This window comes from Rhinolophus hipposideros (genome assembly GCF_964194185.1).
Source record: "Rhinolophus hipposideros genome assembly, chromosome: 14".
Lineage (NCBI taxonomy): Eukaryota > Metazoa > Chordata > Mammalia > Chiroptera > Rhinolophidae > Rhinolophus > Rhinolophus hipposideros.
This window is the reverse complement of record NC_138060.1, coordinates 49,788,202-49,809,739: the sequence shown is the minus strand read 5'-3', so window position 1 is coordinate 49,809,739 and position 21,538 is coordinate 49,788,202. Positions and strand designations below refer to the sequence as shown.

Sequence of the window (21,538 nt, the reverse complement as noted above, 5' to 3'; positions counted from 1 at the left end):
TAGGAATGATATTCCTAATTATAAATTACAAAAGAATGACGAGCCTTTTGTCCATGAAACAACTTGAAAATATTTTTCCTACTTTACCATTTGGCTTTGTTGGTGGTGGGAGTAAATCTTTAAAGTTTGTTTGTTTCCTATGCAGAAGTTTTCAGTTTTTAAGTAATCAACATTATCGAGCTTGTCTTTTCTGGCTTTTGCGTTTTGAGGTGTTAGGCCTTCCCTACCCCATGGCTACATTTTTCCTTCTAGTGATTTTGTTTTTTTCTTGTCTCTGATCCATTTGGGGTCTGTGATCTGAGAGATGAATCCAACTTTGTTTTTCGGGTGACTGCCCAGTTATTTCAATACCAGTTATTGAAAAATTCATCTCCACTAAGTTGCGCTGGCACTTTTATCATAAACTAAGTTATTTGGATTATATGTTACTGTAGGTGAAATATAAACACTGCACTAGTAAATGGGGATTAATTGGTGGATAATTTAGTATATTCATGTAGCAAACATTTATTTATTAAGTACTTATTAAGTACTTAATAAATTAAACAATCATCACGTGCAAGGTCTTGGGGATATATAGATGTGTTGGAAAGACTCTCTTAGGAAAGTATCTGGACAATGAATATAATCTTGATGCAGTGGAATAAGAGCATTGGAGAGGCCAGGCCAAGACAGACAGGGAGATACTGCACACAACAGAGCTGAGCCTTGCAGGTTCAACTGAAGTTTGCCAGGCAGGAGGGAAGGACATTCTAGAAAGAGGAGCTAATAAGTGCAGAGGCACAGATCCATGAGAGTCCGAGGTGTTTGGGGGGGTATCCTGAGTAGCTCTTCATGGCCATTGTGTGGGGAAGGAGACACAAGTATGGTGAGACCAGAAGGCAAGTTAATGAAAATGGTCTCTTCAGTGAACGAAAGTGGGATTTGGGCATGTCATGTTTGTTATACGAGGTCTGACAATTAAGTTCGCAAACTCATCCTAGAAAAAGTGCTACGTACTTCATTGCTGAATATCACTACAGTCACCTCTGAAGCACTCCCTTTGGGAAGCTATGCACAGACGCCAGAGTCTAGTCAACCCTTCAAAGCAGTTTTGGAACTCTTTTTCTGGGATGGCCATCAGAGCTGTCGTCATATTACCCTTGATGTCCTGAATGTCATCAAAATGTCTTCCTTTCAATATTTCCTTTATCTTCGGGTAAAGAAAGGAGTCATTGGGGGCCAGATCAGGTGAGTGGGGAGGGTGTTCCAATACAGTTGTTTACTGGCTAAAAACTCCCTCCCAGACAGTGCCATGTGAGCTGGTGCATTGTCGTGATGCAAGAGTGATGAATTGTTGGCGAAAGTTCGGCTTGTCTAACTTTTTCAGGCAGCCTTTTCAGCACTTCCAAATAGTCAACTTGGTTAACTGTCCAGTTGGTACAAATTCATAATGAATCATCCCTCTGATATCAAGAAAGGTTAGCAGCATTGTTGCAATAAGTTTGTGAACTTAATTGTCAGACCATGTGGCTCCTCCATGCCTTCATCCCTCTAAACAGATAAAGGGGAAAGGTTAAAAGCTCCAACAAAAATGGAAGCCAACACTTAGGTGTGTTCTGCAGGTCGGTTGTTGAGTTTTGACACCTGTTGCTTATTCTAGACTACTCCAAGCTCCCGAAGCCGAAGTCTCACTTTGCTCCCCCATGGAACACCCAATTCTGCGTCTCCCTGTAGCCAGAGACACCTCGGTCCGGGGGCCCCCGGTGTTGTCACAATCACGCATCACAAGTCGCCTGCAGCCGCCCGAAGAGCCAAGAGTCAGTATTCCGGCCAGCTACATGAAGTCAGAGAGGTAGGCTTTGCTCTCCTACTAGGTTAAGTGGTCCACGCGAGTTGAGGGCTGTGACTGTTGCTCTGCCATCTTCTCTTCCTTTGTACCATCTTGGTTCTGGAGAGAGAGGGCTAGCAGCAAACGTCTCACCCACACAGCCGTGACAACCCTCCTGGTAAAAATAAAAAAGGTAATAATTATTTCTGTTTCTTAGGTTAAGTGAGTTGTTAGGAGACTTCTGTCAAAGCTCAGAAAGCAGAGCAAGCAAGCTGACAGAAACATGGATGTGAATGGAAGTACACTCCAAGTCTCCATGCTCATAGCAAAGAATAGACAGTACAAAATAATGGGCAATCAGGAAATAATTGAGGGTTTTGAAACTCAGGAGGTGTTAGGCCTAAAGCTTACTTACCACTTTTCTGACCCGTTTCTCTTTGTGAAGTGCTTACCTCCTTACCATCACAGATACACTCCAGCGGGGAGGGTGGAGTAGTGAGAAGAACACTGCCCTTGGAGTCAGGAGACTCTGTTGTTCGAGAGCAAATCTTCTAACAGGTTTGGACCCGAGTTTCTGCATCTGTGGAGATAACCCAGGCCATACCAACCTCTTAAGGGAGATTCAAGGCTCACTTGTGATCATGCACATGAAAACCCTCCCACTGGGAGACCTTGTGAACACATATGGGGTTGTGTTTTGTTTTACTTTGGTACACTGGGAAGTCATCAGTTTGGGGATCCCAGATCCTCAGGATTCCTATCATCCTTTGCAGCTGTTATCAAGAACAGACTATAAAATAAATGATGTTGGTCTTTGTAGGGGGCGGGTGCCTATAAGGCACCATCACATAACTGAGAAGCATGAGATAGAAAAAGTTACTTTAGATAACACCCACATCCTGTAGGGTGTGTCCGGATGGCTTAAGACTGCTAGCCTGCAAAAGTTACTTTAGATAACACCCACATCCTGTAGGGTGTGTCCGGATGGCTTAAGACTGCTAGCTTGTAGCAACCCTTCTTATGTTAATGCCCCTCCACCCAGCAAAAAATGTATATAACCCCTGATTGAGCTGCAACCATTTTCCTCCCTTCTAGGTGCTTCGGGGTCCCTCGTGTAGTGTCCCGCGGGTCGGGACAGGTCTTGGCTGCCTAGCTTCTGTTCAACGTTGAGGCTTTTTGTCTGCAGCTGACTTGTGCACAGACCAGCTTGTCCCCTTAGAGAAGAAGCAGAGCTCGTCCTCTGTGTCAAGCAGGAGAACAGGACTCCTAGAATAGGGTCTTGCTGCTACTTGAGTCAGCCTGCATCTTATTTTATTTTTTTAAATGTCACGAGCCAAGCAGTGCTGTGTTGGCTGACTGTCTTGGTCTGATTCTGGTCCAGGACAGAAAATCTGAAATCTTCTGAGTCAAATTTGTAGATGCAAACAAAAGACTTTCTTTTTCTTGATAGATTTACATATTCTTTATTGCCTAATAAAGACAAGATACAGAGTCATATATTTCCTTTGAAATAGTTACCGTGATGTTAAAAAAAAAAAAAGTCTGACTAAGAGTTTTATTTTGCTACATAGGATGTCAAGAGGAATGGTTGTGCACATGTATATATTGCTTTTCATTTTTCATAGCACCTTTACAAAAATCTGCCTTATGGAAAAACTTTGAACGTACGCGAAGTAGAACAGAATAATGGTGCCCATCACCTAACTTTAACAATGCCAACTTTCTGTTCTTGTTTCCTCTTTTCCCCCACCACTTTTTTTTGTTGCTAGAGTATTTTAAGGAGATCTTAAACATTTTATCATTTTAGCAGTGCCAGTAAGTGCTTTAATATTCATCTAACAGATAAAGACTTAAAAAAACTTAACCATAATACCATATGTCACTTTTATGTAAACCTCATTGCAGATTTTTTTTTTTTTGAGTACGTTAGAGACTATAACTTTAAAAAAGAAAAAAAGGCAAGTTTAAAGTTCTTGGTATTTTGAGAATTCTTTTAATTCTATTATAATGAATCTTTGATAGACTTACTGTTACAAGTGATGACAGGAGGTTTTGTATGTATGAAAAAAAATGGGGTGCTTGTGTTTGTGAACAGTGACCTAAATAAAAGTTGAGGTACTTTAGCTTGATTCTCAGTAGCATTTGATTCAATATAATGCCCAAATCTTTTCTACCTCTGTTTTTTTAAAAAGTCAAGTTTTTAAAAGAATAAAAGTATGTTCTTTGCATATGTATATATAAAAAACCTTTATTATATAAAGTATATAATGCAAGTATGCATTGCAAAAGAAGCCTAAAGAAGAAAAACAGAATTACCCATAATTCTGTTAGTCTTTCAGTGAATTCACTTCTTGGTTGTTGTTTTTTTTTTTTTCCTGTATTAGTTACATATATAGATATAGAAAGGATTGTATAGTATGATCTAAACTTTGTAAATGATGCTCTTTTTGTTTGCCCTCCATTTTCCATCTATTGGGCAGAGGGATTATTTTAATTTCCCAGAGTCTCATAATATGGAAAATAATTAGGCAAGATGTTTCCATAGCCCCTCCCCCCATTTTTTTTTAAACATTTTTATTGGGGAAGGAGAACAGTGTATATTTCTAGGACTTTATTGGGAAACAGTGTGTTTCTCCAGGACCCATCAGCTCCCAAGTTAAGTTGTTGTCCTTCAGTCTTAGTTGTGGAGGGTGCAGCTCAGCTCCAAGTCTAGTTGCCATTTTCAATCTAGTTGTGTGTGTGTGGGGGGGGATTGCAGCCCACCATCCCGCGCGGGAATTGAAAGGCAACCTTGTTGTTAAGAGCACGCGCTCTAACCAACTGAGCCATCTGCCGCCCCTTGGCAGCTCAGCGGTAGCACAGCTCAAATTGTCTTCAATCTAGTTGTGGAGGGCACAGCTCACTGGCCCATGTGGGAATTGAACCGACTCTAACCAACTGAGCCATCCGGCCACCCCTCCATAGCCATTTTGATCTGTTTTTTGTACTTGTGGGCAAGAGTATTTCTCTTCAGGTGATTGCTTTTGTTTATCAGTGACCTTTCTTGCTGAAAATTAATTTTAGGTGAACTTGTTGAGAAGTATGTACAATTGAGAGAATCGTAGGGTATTGAACACCTTTAAAGGAAGAGTTGAAAGTTTTGATTCTCAGGTTATCATGTCCAGCTTCACTCCTGATTGGAGAAGGGTAACTGTTTTGTGGCATCTGTCATTTTATGATGTGGACAGGTCCACCACCCTGAGAATTAATCTGAGCAAATTTCATTCATACCAGAAAGTTCTGCAGTTTTAAAAGTATAAATTTCAGAGTATAAAGGCCTCAGCTTTTAGACTCCACTGTATTCATCTATAAAATAACTAGAAGAAAATGGAATAGCACTTTTAACCCAGCTGTACAGGGAAGATAAACGTAGGACTACTGAAGCAATGGAGAAAATCATCATGTACAAGACAGATGTGCCTGAATATCTGAAGAATAAAAGAAAAATAGCCCAGCCAAAGGCAATAGAATGAATTTTAAATGGAATGTCATAGCATGGGCGAAAATAATGGGACAGTTTTAAAGATTAAGTGGTTATCATCTAGAATATAAAGAATTGAGATACCAAAGGTCAGTACCTGAAGTCCTCCCTGGAAGTGGTTAGGAGAGATGAGTTTAGGGAATTGGAGGTTTAATATCATCGTGAGAAGAACAGGAACATAGCAATTCAAGAAATAAAAATTAACACTACGTTGTCTATCAGATTACCAGAAATAATGATAGTCTATTATTTGTTGGGGTATTAATAAATGGTGACAGTGTTGTACATTGTCTTTTTGTTACAGTCTGGTAATAAATAGTAAGAACTAAACACAAACAAGCTGTGTATTACCGTTGACTCAGAAATTCCCCATTGGGAAATATATCCTGAGGAAATAATCCATGGACTTGGGGAGTAGCATTTGGGTAAAGCTATTCGTACTAGTAAATAGGTCCATACAAAACTCATGGGAATGGCCAAATAAATAATATATTTAACATACTGAATTACTACGTGGAAAGTTAAAAGTCCTGCCAGTATTATTACTTCATGTGTGTATGTAAGTGAAATAAGAAAATCAGGATACAGAGTAATATGCACACATTGGACCCTATGTCCATCTTTATAAAGTTCAGAAATTATTTCAAACCGTGGTTCTGGAATTTTGAATTTTACTTGCAAACTAAAATTTAGAATTTGAGGAACAATTTAAGTGTTACAAATTTTTTATTTTGCCTGGTAGAGACATTTTTGAAGCACAGTGACAATCAGTGGTTGCCATCATCTCATAAAAGCACACTCGATGCCCGCACCACCCCAAGCAATATAGTCTTAGAATAAAGGGTCATTCGTTGCACTAAATAAATTTAGTTTTATGAGAAACGTACTGTATTTTCCTTGCTTTTCAGATTTTATCTTGAATTAGAAGAGAGTTTATCATGGATTGATCCTGGCCTATAAATATCTGTGTTTTTTAAACCCCCGATTCCCACTGATTTTTAACTTCAGAAGTGACTTTCAATCCACGTCATCTTCTCCATGGCCAGATTTTCTTCCTTCTAGTTCATGCCTTACTCTGTCTCCAGGAAGCCATCTTCCTAAATGGGATCATTTTATCATGTCTGCCTTGCTCCCTGCTGTCCGTAGGATAAAGGCTGAACTCTTCAGCATGGCCAGTGAGGCCTCCCAAAGTCTGTCTTGTTTCTGCCTCCCTTGCCTCTCCTCTTGCCCTCATCACGCCCCCTCGTCCCCACCGTGCACTTATTACCTCCCTCTGTTGGGAGGCATGTTGCCCAGTAGAACTTTCTGCCATGATGGAATGCTCTATAACTTTGCTCTCCATTACAGTAGCTACTACATACATGGGGCCAATGAGCTATAGAATGTACTGGTCTGAATTGAGATGTATCATAAGTGTACAGTGCACAGCAGATTTCAAAGACTTAGTACAAAAAAAAGGTAAATGTTTCATTAATAATGTTTTTAAATACTCATTACATGTAGAAATGAAAATATTTTCCATATGTTGGGCTACATTAAATATATTAAAATTAATGTCACCTTTTTCTTTTAACCTTTTTAAATGGGCCTACAGAGAATTAAAAATTATGTATGTGCCTTTTCCTTGTGGCTTGTATTATGTTTCTCTTGGACAGCACTGCTGTAGATGGAGAAGTTGCTCACTCTGTGATTCAGCCATCCATTCTACAGTTATTAATTGAGTACCTGCTATGTGCTGGCCCTGGATTTTTATGCTGAAAGCTGTGTCTTATTCATCTTTGCATCTTCTAGCCCTAGCACAATTGCTGGGCATGTTGGTTGAACATATTGATTTAAAGACCCATTTTCTAGCAGTTGGAGTGCTTTAGAAATGGAATGTGGAGGCAGGCATTCAAGGGTTGCTTAGAATTATATGGGTGGATGTGAGCGATTTGTTGAGAGTTGGGTCAGGTATCCATATGGTCTCCTCTGACTCTGACAACACTGGGTGGGTCGACACCTAAATGACTCTGAGGTGTGAAAGGGCAGTAATGATAGTGTGAACCTCTGAAGGTGCTGTTGGAATCATTTTATAAATACAATCTAATGTATTTTTAAAACCTCAATTTGGACCCTCAGCTGTTTACGCATGTGCTGATTGCAGTCATAGTATACATTTGGATTTTAAGTTTTATACTTTTCTGCATTATAACAGGTTTTAATATGGCTCACATATATTTTAATATATTTTAATGGACACAAGTTCACTTGGTACAAGGGCAGTGCATATTTTTATAAAATTTTGGTTTGCTAGATGCTTTTTGAAAGCATACAGCCCTTAATACATGTTCAGACCAATGTGTGTATGTGTTGTGTATACATCTGCAAACACACATGAATTGAATAGAAGAAAGGAAAGTCAAGATGTTTCTTCTTTTCCTAATTCCTCATGACTGTTTCCCAGAAGTGGCCCCTGAGATGTTTTGTGTGTGTCTGTGAGCATGAGAGCATGTGTATGTTTGTGTATGTACCACGGATGTGGGTGTATGTATGGAACTATTTATGGTCTATAACTGGTTTTATTTCAACTATTCCTTGGATTAGAGTTAAGAAAATTCTCTAAAGAGAGTACCTACTAATTTTTTTCTCTAAATCCAAATATAGTAATAGGCATGGGCATAACAAATATTTGAGAAATAGAATAAACTTTTTAGAGCCCAGGTTCTTGTGGCTTTGACTGAATGTGTTTTTCACTTGTGACATTTGAGACTTAAAAAAAAGCAAAACACTTAATAGATAGACTTTGTCTGGATTCTGTAGCTTGAAGAGGGAGGGAAAAGGTCATGTTGTTGGCCGGCTCTGAGGCATAAATTTAGATTTAATTAAGCTTTCAATTAGAATTCATTGACAAATAGGAATTATCCTTTTCTTAAATTATCCTTATCCTTTTTTCTGTTGTTAAATAATTTGTTTCCGGGCACGTTACCCTTTTGAAGAGAGAGCTGTTTGCTGCATTGGTTTCCACTATATCGAGGCTATGTAATTTAATAGGGTCTGAAATCTTTCACAGAATATAAAAGGTGGAGGAGATTTGTGTGTATGTGGTTCCAGCTATGTGAATTTGTGTGTGTTTCCTCTTGTATTTGTACTGTCATATTTGCTTAACACACATTCAAAGGAAGTGCTTTAATGAAGCTGGCCTCTTCATAAATGATGTCAGCTCGGGATTCTCTCTCTTCAGGATGATTTGGTTTGATTCCGGGGCAAATGAATGTAGTGAATGCCTGGTTAGAAACCTTGACTCGTGTGGAGCCTTTGCTATGGAGGCAGTAACTGTAAAATATCACCCTAATGAATTTTATTAGCTGATCAATTTTAAAGTAGCAGTCAGTCCTGGCATCACTGGATATGGGCCATCCCATCGCCAGGGAAACTGCATTTAGGGTATAATGTGCATTTATCCGTTGTGTGAACAGTATGTTGATTTTTGAAAGTGTCCTAAATTAATTGTCCTGTGTACTTTCTGGATCCATGATGACAGGTAACCCTAAGTGTGTGTTTTTGGTAGCAATTTGCCATCTCTCAAAATAAATCTGCTCTAGACTTCAGTTTTCAACAATTATTATACAATGTGGGGTTAGTTAATATCAGTGATTTCCAAATGTTTTAAAAGCAACAGTTTTATTTTTGAATAAAAATATTGCAGATCCTTACTATTTAAAAACAGGTAAAAGTAGTGTTTTATTATTGCAAATTTACTTTAGAAAGTAAGATGGGCATTTACCGTGTTTCCCCAGAAATAAGACTGGGTCTTATATTAATTTTTGTTCCAAAAGACGCATTAGGGCTTATGTTCAGGGGATGTCATCCTGAAAAATCATGCTAGGACTTATTTTTCCGGTCAGGTCTTATTTTTGGGGAAACATGGTATTGTGAAGCACGTTGACTTGGAATAGTACTTATGACCACCATTGCAATCCCTTATCAGCCTCTGTATCCCGGCAATTGGATACAAACATTTGTGTGACGCGTGGAACACCTTAGAGGTCCTCTGAGAACACGGTTTGAGAGTCATTGGATTTTGGCATTAACAGCATTGCAGGTGAACAACAACAAAAGCAAAATAGTGAGATAATGTCCCCCATTAACCCTCAACTCATCTTTTCCCAAACTGCTGCCCTGGGAGAAGGATGTTCTGCTGTCTTAATCTGCTCAGAGCACAGCTGGGGGGCATGTGGGAGGTGGAGGAGGCTGAGGGCATAATTAACCACAAAAGAAGTAACTGCCAGGTCTCCCAGAAAGCTAGGAGTGTTCATAATTTTCTGATCCTCACCACAGCTGTTCTTGGTTGAAAAAGAGCTTCCAGCCTCACTGGTGGTAATGCAAATCCCTATTTTCCCACTTTTATCCCTCCCTCTCACAAACTTCCTTCCTTATCTGCAGTTGATTCTCTCCCCAGGCTCTTTTCTTTATTGTCTGGTTACATTTAGAAATTGGGCATTTATTTGTTTACTTGTCTATTATCTGACTCCCTCTTGTCCCTCCATCTAGAGCATATAGAAGGGTGTTTTTCCTAAACTCTTTATTCCTCGGCCCTTAGCAAAGCACCTAGCACATAGAAATTTGAGGAAATGAGTGATTTTTCCATACAGGGGATCCTTTGGGAAATACTCCTCACAGATTTGGTTAAAGCTTTTGCTGAGAAAGGAGTTTGTTGCCCTGTAGCGTATTTTTAGAGGAGTTATAGTCCCAATGCAGAAGCCGTGGGGAGCTTGGGCCCAAAGGTGTTCTGTGCTTCCAGTGGCTGCCTTCCACCATGCCCAGACACACTTAGGTGTTTCTTCTCTTAGTTCTTGGTGTACTTTCATATCTACCTATATTTTTAGCTAATATATCTTTCTATTATAATTATTTTTCAAATCTCTCACTAGTGTTTAAACTCCTTCCCCAAAGGTATGGATTAATTAACAACAATAGCAACTATTACACAAACAATAGTATTTCCCACTTGTTGGGATCTTGCTATGTGCCCGGTACTGTGCTCAGCTTTACTTGTGTTCTCCTCAAGCCAGCCCTGTGAGGTAAATACTACTGGTGTCTCTATTTTACAGACAGGAAACTGAGACATAAAGAGGTGAAGGCAAAGAGAAACCAGAGAAACAGAACCAGTAGGTGACATATATTAAGATTTATTGCAAAGCAGTGGCTGATGTCCAATTGTGGGGCCTGTCTAGTAGGAAGGTCCAAAATCTGTCGGGCAGACAGGAACTTCCAGGCACAGGCTGACATGGCCATATACAGGCAAAATTATTGCTTCTTCAGAGAAGCCTCAGCTCTGCTCTGAAGGCCTTTCCGTTGAATCGGGTCCACACAGTTTATCTGGGTAATCTTAAAGTCAACTGATTATGAACTTGAATCACATCTACAGAATACCTTACGGAAACATCTAGATGAGTGTTAGATTGAGCCAAGTGGATTGTAGTCTTACCCATCAAAAAGACCATCACAAGAAATCACACAGATATTAAGTGGTTGATTCTGGCCCAGGTACCAGTTCCTATGCTGGGAGTTGGGCAAAATATGGCATTTCTGATTAATCCGTCAGTCTGTATAGGCTGTGGAATGCCTGAGCGTGCCCGCCAATAATACTGGCAGAGTCTGGGTAGTCTGCAAGCAGTTCCCACCCTAGTCAGCAGTGATTTTTCAAAAGGGGGTTTGAGTGGTTAACTATAATCAGCTTATTGAGTTTTGTACCATGTGACTCCACCATTGTGTCTGAAGCTGATCAGGCCAGCTGTAGCTGCCTTGTCTTCTAGCCTGGCTGTTGGACATTGAGGTGGTCTCACGTGGGACCTCTAGAATAAGATTGTGCCACTCCACACTTTAGGGTGCGAATGGGAAGCATGCAGATGCCAAGAACTGGGGAAGTAGTGGAGAAACTGCTGCCAATAGGATATAAGCAGCTAAGTCACACATTGGTGGATTCCTAAAGGTTATCATGAGAGTTGTTATGGCGTTATATTATTCAGGATTTTCAGAGAAACAGAACCAATAGGGTGTGTGTGTGTGTAATTGGTTCATGAGATTATGGATGCTGGCAAGTCCAAAATCTGCATAATGGGCTGGCAGGCTAGAGACCAAGGGAAGAGCCACTCCAGCAGTTGAAGTCTGAAGGTGGTCTGCTAGCAGAATTTCCTCTTGCTCAGGCGAGGTCAGTCTTTTGTTCTATTCAGGCCATCAGCTGATTGGGAGAGGCCCATCATGGAGGGCCATTATGGAGGGCAGTTTGCTTGGCTCAAAATTCACCAGTTTACAGGTTAGTCTCATCCAAAGACACTCTTACAGAAATATCCAGAATAAATTTGTTCAAATATCTGGGCACCCTGGCCCAGCCAAGTCAACACATAAAATTAACCATCACAAGCATCCTAGACTGTCTTATTTCCCCTTGCAGTCTTACTGGACACGTGTGTTCCCTGAGCCTGTTTCTGGAAAGATAACAGCTTGATTATCACCAATCAAACCATGTTGGTTATTGCACTCACTGTGGGTCCAGCGCTGGTCTCTGATGTGGGGGCATGGAGTTTTGTATGCAGCTCTGGCTCTTGTAGAGGGACTTGATAATCTAGGTGATTGATTAAGCTAGTGTGGAAATTATTCTGTGCTGTAATAGTTCACTGCAGTAGGAATTCACCAGAAGGTGAGGACTGGCTGTTGGTCCACATAGACCTGCACCCTCTGGGATGCACAAGTCACCAGGACCCCTGGTAGAGTTGCCCTGGATTGTTAAGTAAATGTGTATATATATATGTACATATATACACACACACACACACACACACATATACATATATATACACACATATATAATATATGTATATATATGCATATATATTATATATATTAAGCAAATATATATATATATTAAGCAAAATTATATATATGTAAACAAAGGACTATCTTCCTCTGCCCTCTGGTTCAGACGTGTTTAGATGTGTTTGAAGCTTTGCGCTGAGAAGAAAGCTAAGTGGCTGATTATTTTTTGTCACAGTTCTGTGACAAAAGACTTCTGCCTGTTTTACCTCATGTGGCAATTTAATACAAAGGAGTCTTCCTGTAAGTGCGTTAGACCTTGAGATAATAACAGATTTTGGATATTGAGTGAGTAGACAGGGGCAGTTGGCTCAGTTCATCCTGTGGCAATCAAGCCACCCTCGGAACTTGTTTTATGATCTTATTTGTGGTGATTTCTGCAAAGGACCTTTTTTCCCCTCAGTGGCCCATAGTAGTATGTTAGGATAAGATAGGTGTTCTTCCTCATTTAAAACCCAGTCATGTTTTTCTGTTATCAGCAGAAGCAAGGGACTGTGGTTATTCCCTTCTCCCATCTGCGTTAGATTCTTGGGTATTACAGAGTTGCTGGTGAGTTAACATTAGTTTCCTTAACTGCCCACCTTCCTTAGCCAACTTTCTCCCACCCCACCATGTTTTGTTGCTTTAATCTGAATTTTATCTAGTTCATTTTTTTGGGGGGGAGGTTTGGGTGTTTTTGGAGTGATGAAAATTTCTATATCTTCATTGTGATAGTGATTACACAACTATATACATTTATCAAAACTCACTGAAATGTACTTAAAATGGATTTGTTTTAGTATAGATAAATTATATCTCAATAAAGTTAATGTAAAAAAATTAGTTTCATTGGTAACAAAACTAAAACATATTGCTGAAATCAGATTTACTTCAACCTGCGATATTATAGTTTACTGTCTACTCCTAGATAGCCTAGGTTCCCTGCATTTGTTGTCTAGAATATAGAATTTACCTATTTTGCAACCTCACAATTTTACTTTTGTATGTCACCTCCTTTAAAACTCATTAATCCAATTCTACTAGCTGTTGAGGGGCCTAGGATTCTGTGTGCTGTTATTTGAACCTCTGCTCTTCTTCCCTTAAAATTGAGGTGTATAATTGACATATTATATTAGTTTCAGGTATACAACATAATTTGATATTGATATATATTGTGAAATGATCACAATAAGTCTAGTTAACGTCTGTCACCACACATAGTTACAGAATTTTTTTTCTTGTGATGAGGACTTTTAAGACCTACTTTCTTAGCAACTTTCAAATGTGTAATACAATGTTATTAACTACAGTCACCATGCTGTATATTACATCCCTACGACTTTATTATTTTATAACTGGAAGTTTGTGCCTTTTCATCACTTTCATCCATTTCACCCACTGCCCACACTCTGCCTCTGGCAACCATCAATTTGTCTCTATGTCTATCTATGAGCTTGGTTTTTGTTTTAAGTTGTCACTTATAAGCAAGTCTTTCTCTGTCTGACTTAATTAACTTGGCATAATGCCCACAAGGTTCATCCATGTTGTTGCAAATAGCAAGATTTTATTCTTTTTTATGGCTGTATATTTCTCACTCTCTCTCTCTGTCACATTTTCTTTATTTATTCATTAATGGACACAGGTTATTTCCATATCTTGGCTTTTATAAATAATGCTGCATTAAACATGGGGTGCATACATCTTTTCAAGTTAGTGTTTTTTGTTTTCTTCTGATAAATACTCAGAAGTGGAATTGCTAAATCATACGGTAGTTCTATTTTTAATTTTTTGAGGAAATTTCATACTGTTTTCTATAATGGATGCACCACTTTATATTCCCACCACCAACATAGAAGGATTCCCTTTTCTGTACTTTCTCGCCAACATTTATTTCTTATCTTTTTGATAATAGCCATTCTACCAGGTGTGAGGTAATATCTCATTGTGGTTTGATTTCCTGATGATTTCCCTGATGATTAGTAATGTTGAACATGTTTTTATGTACCTATTGGCCACCTGGATGTCTTCAGGACATTTCTATGCAGATCCTCTGCCTGTTTTTTCTTTTTAAATCAGGTGATTTTTTTTCTATTGAATTGTATGAGTTCTTTATATATTTTGGATATTAGCCCCTTATCAGATATGCAAATACTTTCTGCCATTCTGCAGGTTAGTTTTTCATTTTGGTGATGTTTTCCTTTGCTGTGCAGAAGCTTCTAGTTTGATGTCATCCCACTTGTTTATTTTTGCTTTTCTTGCCTTTGCTTTTGGTGTCAAATTCAAAAACTCATTGCCAAGACCAATGTCAAGAAGCTTATTCCCTGTATTTTCTTCTAGGAATTTTATGGTTTTAAGTATTAAATTCAAGTCTTTAATCCATTTGAGTTAATTTTTGTGTATTGTGTAAGATAGTGGTCCAGTTTTATTCTTTTGTATGTGTGTCCAGTTTTCCCAATACCATTTATTAAAGAGACTGTATATTCCCACTGTATATTCTTGGCTCCTTTGTCATAAATTAATTGACCATATAGGTGTGTGTTTATTTCTGGGCTCTCTGTTCTATTCCATTGATCTGAGTGTCTGTCTTTATGCCAATACCATACTGTTTTGATTACCATAACTGTGTAATATAGTTTGAAATCAGGAAGTATGATGCCTCCAGCTTTGTTCTTTGATCTCAAGATTGCTTTGGCTATTTGTGACCTTTTTTGTTTCCATACACATTTTAGAATTGTTCTACTTCTGTGAAAAATGCCATTGGAATTTTGATTGGAATTGTGTTGAATCTTTAGATTGCCATGTGCGGTACAGACATTTCAGCAATATTTTTCCATAAGCATGGGATAGCTTTCCATGTATTTGCATCTTCTTTAGTTTTCTCCATCAATATATTATGATGCTTTTCTTCCTTTTAAACATGGCCCAAGGGACATCTCATCTATTGTGAAAAATTTATGTCATCTGCACAGAACATTCATATGTTATCCACAGAACATCTCACTCAACCTCTAAACTGGCTTCATATTCAAACTATCCCATTTCAGCGTATAATGCCACCAAATAAACAACTCAAAGTTATTATCAGATCCTACTTTTACAAAAGAAAACTTAGGGTTATTTATGTCACTATTCTTCACTTCCCACAGCCACTCTAATTCTAAAATCTCCCCCTCTCCCAACTGGAGGCTGTCCTACTACATTGTAAAATCTTTGGGAAAGAAATTACTTATTATGTCACATTTCATCCCTGAAAGTCCTTACAGCAGTGCTCTGAGCTTCAGAGTTGTTCAATAACTGGTTGTCACATGAATTAGTACCTCAAACTATCAACCAATCTATTATAATTACTGCTTCTTCAACAGTTTCTACATGACGCACTTCAATTTGAGCAAATAACTCTCTTGATGTGGATAGTCACGTTCTTATAGACCCAGAGAAGTGAATTGCTAGAATTGGTGGGATTTCAGGTCTGAGTAGACAAAAGGGAATGCCTTCAGAATCTCTCAGACAGCTGCCTCTTAGTATCTTTTCTCCTATTTTTAAGGCTCTCCCAGGTACAGAATTCCATTAACAGAAGGCAGTTCTGTGGTGGTATAAAGAATCCAACTGGACAGAGGCTTTGCTGTAGGAGTGCCACAGTTCCTTTCTCAGTGATTAATGGGCAGGTTAGATGTCAATATATGTGGAAGCCCTTTGTAAATGCAACACCAACAGATATAAAGGATTATTTCCTGTAAATTTTCTCTAGCTCATTTAAGGTGTGATATCTGTTGCTTCTACTTTATATTGGAGATTGAGCATCATAAACAACCCTGATTATCATTATATCCTGATTTTTTTATATTGCTGTATAACACAACATCCCCAAACTTGACAATGTAAAACTACAACAATCATTTATTTTGCTCAGGAATTGGCAATTAGGGCAGGCATGATAGGATGACTTGTCTCTGAGGATCTCTGAGGCCTCTGGATATTCTTGGGGGCAGGAAAGCCCTGGGGCTGGCTGGGCATCTTCCTTCAGGTAGTTTTAGGGCCTCTCCATGTGGGCTTTCTAGTATGGTGGCTTTAGACTTCTTTTGTGACATTTCAGGTCTCCAAGATCATGTGTTCTGAAAACAGGAAGAGGAAGTTGCTTGTTTTTAAAAAATCCTGGGCCTGGAAATGGGCACTTGAGCCATCTTTTTGGCTCAAAGAAGCTGCCCAGATTTAAGGGGAGCGGACAGAGACCCTACCCCCCAAATTGTGGTCATCTTTAATCTACCAAATAAGCCATTTGTGTGTCTTGTGTATATGAATGTAGCTGAAATAACCCCATATCCCTTTCTTGATTCTTTGCTTCCATGATTTCGATCCTCTATTAGTTTCCTAGGGCTGCCACAAAAAGTACCACAAAATGGATGGCTTAAACAGCTTATTCTCTTACAAGTCTGGAGGACAATAGTCTGAAATCAAGGTGTTGGTTTCTTCTGGAGGCTTTGCTGGAGAATGTGTTCCATGCCTCTTTCCTAGCTTCTGGTGACAGCTGGTGACCCTTGGCGTTCCTTGACTTGTAGACGTACCACTCCAGTTGCTGGCTCCTGTGTCATATGGGCTTCTCCTCGGGTATCTGTGCCTCAGTCTCTCCTCTGATGAAGTCCCGGTAGTATTGGATTCAGCCTATCCACTGTTTAATCGTCCACCCTGGTCCATCCAGTATGACCTCATCTTAACTGGCTACATCTGCAAAGACTCTATCTTTAAATAAGCTCACATTCTGAAGTGGTAGACTTGAATTTTGAGGAATCTGATTCACCCCAGTGCAAACCCCTATGAAGTTAAGGTCTTGAAGATTGTTCTTCCATTTTTCACTTCATGATGATTTCATACAAAGAGCCATCCCTGGGTGCTCCAAGCCCTTGGGTCTGTTTTTCTACCTGGAAGCCCTGGTGTGGAAGCACAGCTGATCTGATCTCACTGTTGGTCCAGATGGAGTGTGTCAGGCACAGGGGAAGAGTCACCTTGCCCCTTGGGGTTCTCTCTCAACACCCTGTAACCTTTGCCGTAAGGTGAAGTGAGGGTTTGAGGGTGGATTGTCTGACAGGACCAGGCTCTCACACAGTTCTGGCTCCAGCTTATTTAAACCTTGGACGGTGATGAGGCCCAGTGTGTACGCTCGGTGTGTTCTTTCTTTGTCATAATTCTACACCTGCATGGTGGAGTTCAGTATGTACCCACGTACCTAAAAGGAGCTCCCACTTATTAAATGCTAACATACATCTTCCTGAATCCTTATACTGTGACGTAGGTTTCATGTCCACTGCACAGACGAGGGCTCTGAGGTCTAAAGGAGCCGAGGCATGAGCACAAGCTGATACAGAAAACAAGCAGCCGGGCCAGAGTGCGAGCCCATAGATGCTCATCTGGAACCTCTCTAAACCAGGTGCACTGCTCCTTGTCGCCTCCCACGCCCTAGAAATTTTGTTCTGACTGCTACATAGTGACAGGGCAGGAGCAGTGATCACGACATCTAGCATAGTATTGGCCACAGCTACCTTCTTTTACCTGGAATTTCCGGGTCATAGCTGGTGTTAGAGACAACAACAGGGAGTTTTAATTTTTGGAGTTTTGATTTATATTAACACTTGTCTCATGTGTCGTTTTGTAGGCAAAAGTCTCTGCCTATGTGGGTAATAAATGAGTAACTGCAGGGCTGGGTAGACACCCAGGTGGGGGAGTGGGCCCGTAAGCTGCTTTGTGACTCTTGGGCAAGTCATTTGACCTTTGCTCTCACCTGCAAAATGAAGGCACCAGGGTAGGTCACCAGCTTAAAGATGCTTTGGCCATCTTTAAATCAGAGCTTGATGTCAGTGAAAGGGATAAGATAGGATTTTTCTGAAGGGTATTCTTCCCTCCATTTTCTTTCTTTCATTATTTCTTTCTTTGTTACTTTCTCCAGATCCAGGATAGTCTTAAAATGGTCTGTGAAGAAACATTTGCACATTTTTATTTCAGAGAAATTCCTTATCTATTCCTTATTTCTTATATTGGAAAGATTCCAATGTAAAGCATGTGATTTACACTGGTTGTCCAGTAAGGATAAAATAAGAATCATAAAAAGTAAACAAAAACTTGTGCCCTATATTTTGGGAGGAAAAAAAAATAAAACTTTTATCATTTTAGTACACATTTTTATCTTCAACATAAAAATAATTGTCCTTTTGCCATGCTACTAGGGAAATCATTTTTTTTTTTTTACCTGTTGTATAACTGTTGTAGCATACTGCCAGAATAAACATCCATCACCTTAACACTCATGAGATGAGGAGGTGAGGTGAAGATTTCCCGTTGACGGAGAAATTATCACAGTAAGGCATGTTATTTAGAATTTACTAACATTTGGGCATATAAATCACAGCAGTAATACTTCATAATTACACAGCGCCTTTCACTTGAGATTCCAAAGAGAATTTATAGAGCAACTTGTGAGATGTGACAGCTGTATTAAACTCTGTACTTGAAATATATTGGTAGAGATAATTCAAGAACCAGAATTTGGATGTGGGGACAGGTCTCCTGCAGCCCTGCCTGGGAGAGGTTAGCCGGGTTTTGAATTGCGTTGGTTGTAATAACCTGACCACTGGAGATATGCAGTTGTTTACTCTTGTTCAAAGGTAACTTCTGTGTTAGCAATTTCTCTAAACAAATTAGAGTTTTGACTTGTTAATAAGTACCCATGAGATCAGATATAGAAGGTACATGTGTATCTATAGAGATATATGTTGGCCATATGTTGACAAAGGTCCTTCTGACTCTTCTCTCCCAGCCTCCTGCTCTGACCAACGCCAACCTACTGCTAGCTTCTCGTGTGTTCTATACGTGTCAGCACATACGTATATATGTAGGTACCTGTATGTATATGTATATTCTTTTAAAAATAGTCTTGTTCTAAATAAAATACTAACTATAGTGTATTATACACATTGGTTTGTCCTTGTTACATCCTGTTATGAACTTGGCTTCTTTCACTTGGAAATGACTCCTTTTCTATACATACAAGAATTGTGTTTTTCTTTTTGACGTTGACAGAGCGCTCTTTCGTATGGATAAACCATGACACATTTCAAGACTCCTATCTTTGAGGAGTCTGCTCCAGGCCAAAATCCTATGTGATCTTTCAGGCCTGAACACAGGCAATTATAAAGGCTTTGTCTGGCAGACCTCACACAGGAAAAGCTGCCCTCCCTATGCCAGACTGGATGTCCAGTCAAGGACTCAGGGGGCCAGCCATGCTCTTCCACACATCTGCCTTCTAGCCCAGCCACCTCTATTCCGAGGCCTCCTTAGCAAAGGACCCTTCCGTGGCACCCCTTCTGAGGTCCTCTTGTTAGAAGAGGGGTCTTCAAGACACCTTTTCTCCACTCTGACTCAGACTTCCATTCTTAGCCCTTTCACCTCCCCTTGGGCAGGGAGAGGATCACCTCCCCTACCATTTACACTGATGGATCTGAACTGACCCTCGCCTTGTGCTGTTCCATTAGGGAAAATGGCCCTTTTTCCTGTTTCCCTCTTAATTATCATATCACATTAAGTAAAGGCTTGTTATCTTCAGTTTGGCTTGTTGTCCTAATTGACCTCTTCACATAGAAGCTCAGCTCTTGACATTCTTGATGAACAATTTAGGGCATTTCTAATTGTTTGCTCTTACAAACAATGCTATAGGGACTATCTATGTCCATGTGCTGTTTACATAGAAGTAAAGATCATGGGTGGAGAATTGCTTGGCGGAAACACTTATACCACCCCCAGTGATGTTTGCGAGTGGCAGTTTCTTTATACCTTTGTGGACTCACTATGTTATCACTTTTTTTTTGCATTTGCCAGTTGGCTAGGGGGAAATATCTCATAATTTTAATTTCTCTTATTTTAAGTGAGGTTGAACATCGTTTTGTATTTATAAGAGCAGTTGCATTTCCTTTTCTGAAAACTCTGCAGGTTCTTTTCCCATTTTTTGTTTAGTACATGTTATTTTTCTTATTCATTTCTAGGAGTTGTTCGTATTGATTAAGGGAATTCACTTTTCCTAATTTGTCAGTTGCCCTTTGAGTTATTTAAGGCATTTCATTCTGTGTTGAAATTTTTTATTTTTATGTAGTCAAATTACCAATCTTTTCTTCTTTAGCGGTTTAGAGCTCTGTATATTATCCCTAATTAGAAGCATCATTTTTTACTCTAAGGTAATTTAAAAAGCAGCTATGTTTTCAAATAATGTTATGGTATCATTTTTTAAACAGCTTTATTGAGATATGTGACATACCGTAAAATTCACTCATTTTTAAATAAGTTTACAGTTCAATGAGGTTTAGTGAATTTCCATAGTTGTACAATATGGCCACACCCAGTTTTAAAACACTCCCATCACTGTTTTATTTTTGTTTTATATTTTTAAAAATTATGTGTATGTTTTATATCTGAATTTTTGTTTGATCTGGAATTTATTTGGTGGAGAGAGAGAGAGAGAGAGAGAAGCATCCATCTGCACTTTCTTATTTGTGACTATTCATTTTCGAACGCCGTTTATTGACTAGTCTACCTTTTCTCTACTGATATGGCAATGCTACCTTAATTGCATACTGAATTAAGTATTTGGGTCTGTCTATGGTCTTTCTCTTCTTTCTCATTGATTTTTGCCAGAACCATAGTATTTTATGTATCGTTGCTTTAGAATCTACTTTAGTACCTGGTAAGGCCAGTGCACTGACTGGCCTTAGTTCCACTTCATTTCATCCATTCCTGATGGGTGTTTTCCATAAGAACTTGAGTCAGCTTGTACCGTGTTTCCCTGAAAATAAGACCTAGCTGGACAATCAGCTCTCATGTGTCTTTTGGAGCAAAAATTAATATAAGACCCAGTCTTATATTATATTGTATTACATAAGACCCAGTCTTATAGTAAAATAAGACAGGATCTTATATTAAGTTTTGCTCCAAAAGATGCAAGAGAGCTGATTGTCCAGCTAGGTCTTATTTTCAGGGAAACACGGTAGTTTTTGAAAATACTACAGCTACCACCACCATATCAGCTTTTCAAATTAGGACTGCATTCATTTTATACATTGCTGAAGAACTGATGTCTGAATATCCTTTTCAAGGATAAGGGCATAGTTATTCATCTTTAACTCACTTTAGTGTTCTTTTGTGTCCCTCCGGAGTATTTTAAAGCATATGGATTATACTTGTTCCTTTTAATTGCTAAGTATTTTGTCCCTTTTATTACTATTGCAAATGAAATTTTTTCTCTTATATTATATTTACCTGATTGGGCAACTTGACTGAGTGGCTTGTAAACAGGGAGGCTATTGCTTTCTGTGGGTTGACTTTATTGCCAGAAATCTAAA

At 39.2% G+C, this 21,538-nt stretch overlaps 1 protein-coding gene across 3 annotated transcripts in view; it reads left to right on the top strand.

The window, feature by feature from the left end:
- OSBPL10 (oxysterol binding protein like 10) overlaps positions 1-21,538 on the top strand; it is a 257,267-nt gene that overhangs the window by 128,280 nt on the left and 107,449 nt on the right. For 2 of the 3 annotated variants that reach the window (XM_081073386.1, XM_081073387.1), the window contains exon 4: positions 1,643-1,834. The exons of the other annotated variant lie outside the window; for it this stretch is intronic. In XM_081073386.1, the coding sequence (XP_080929512.1) occupies positions 1,643-1,834 (192 nt within the window). The remainder of the gene's footprint in view (positions 1-1,642; positions 1,835-21,538) is intronic. 3 annotated transcript variants of the gene reach the window in all.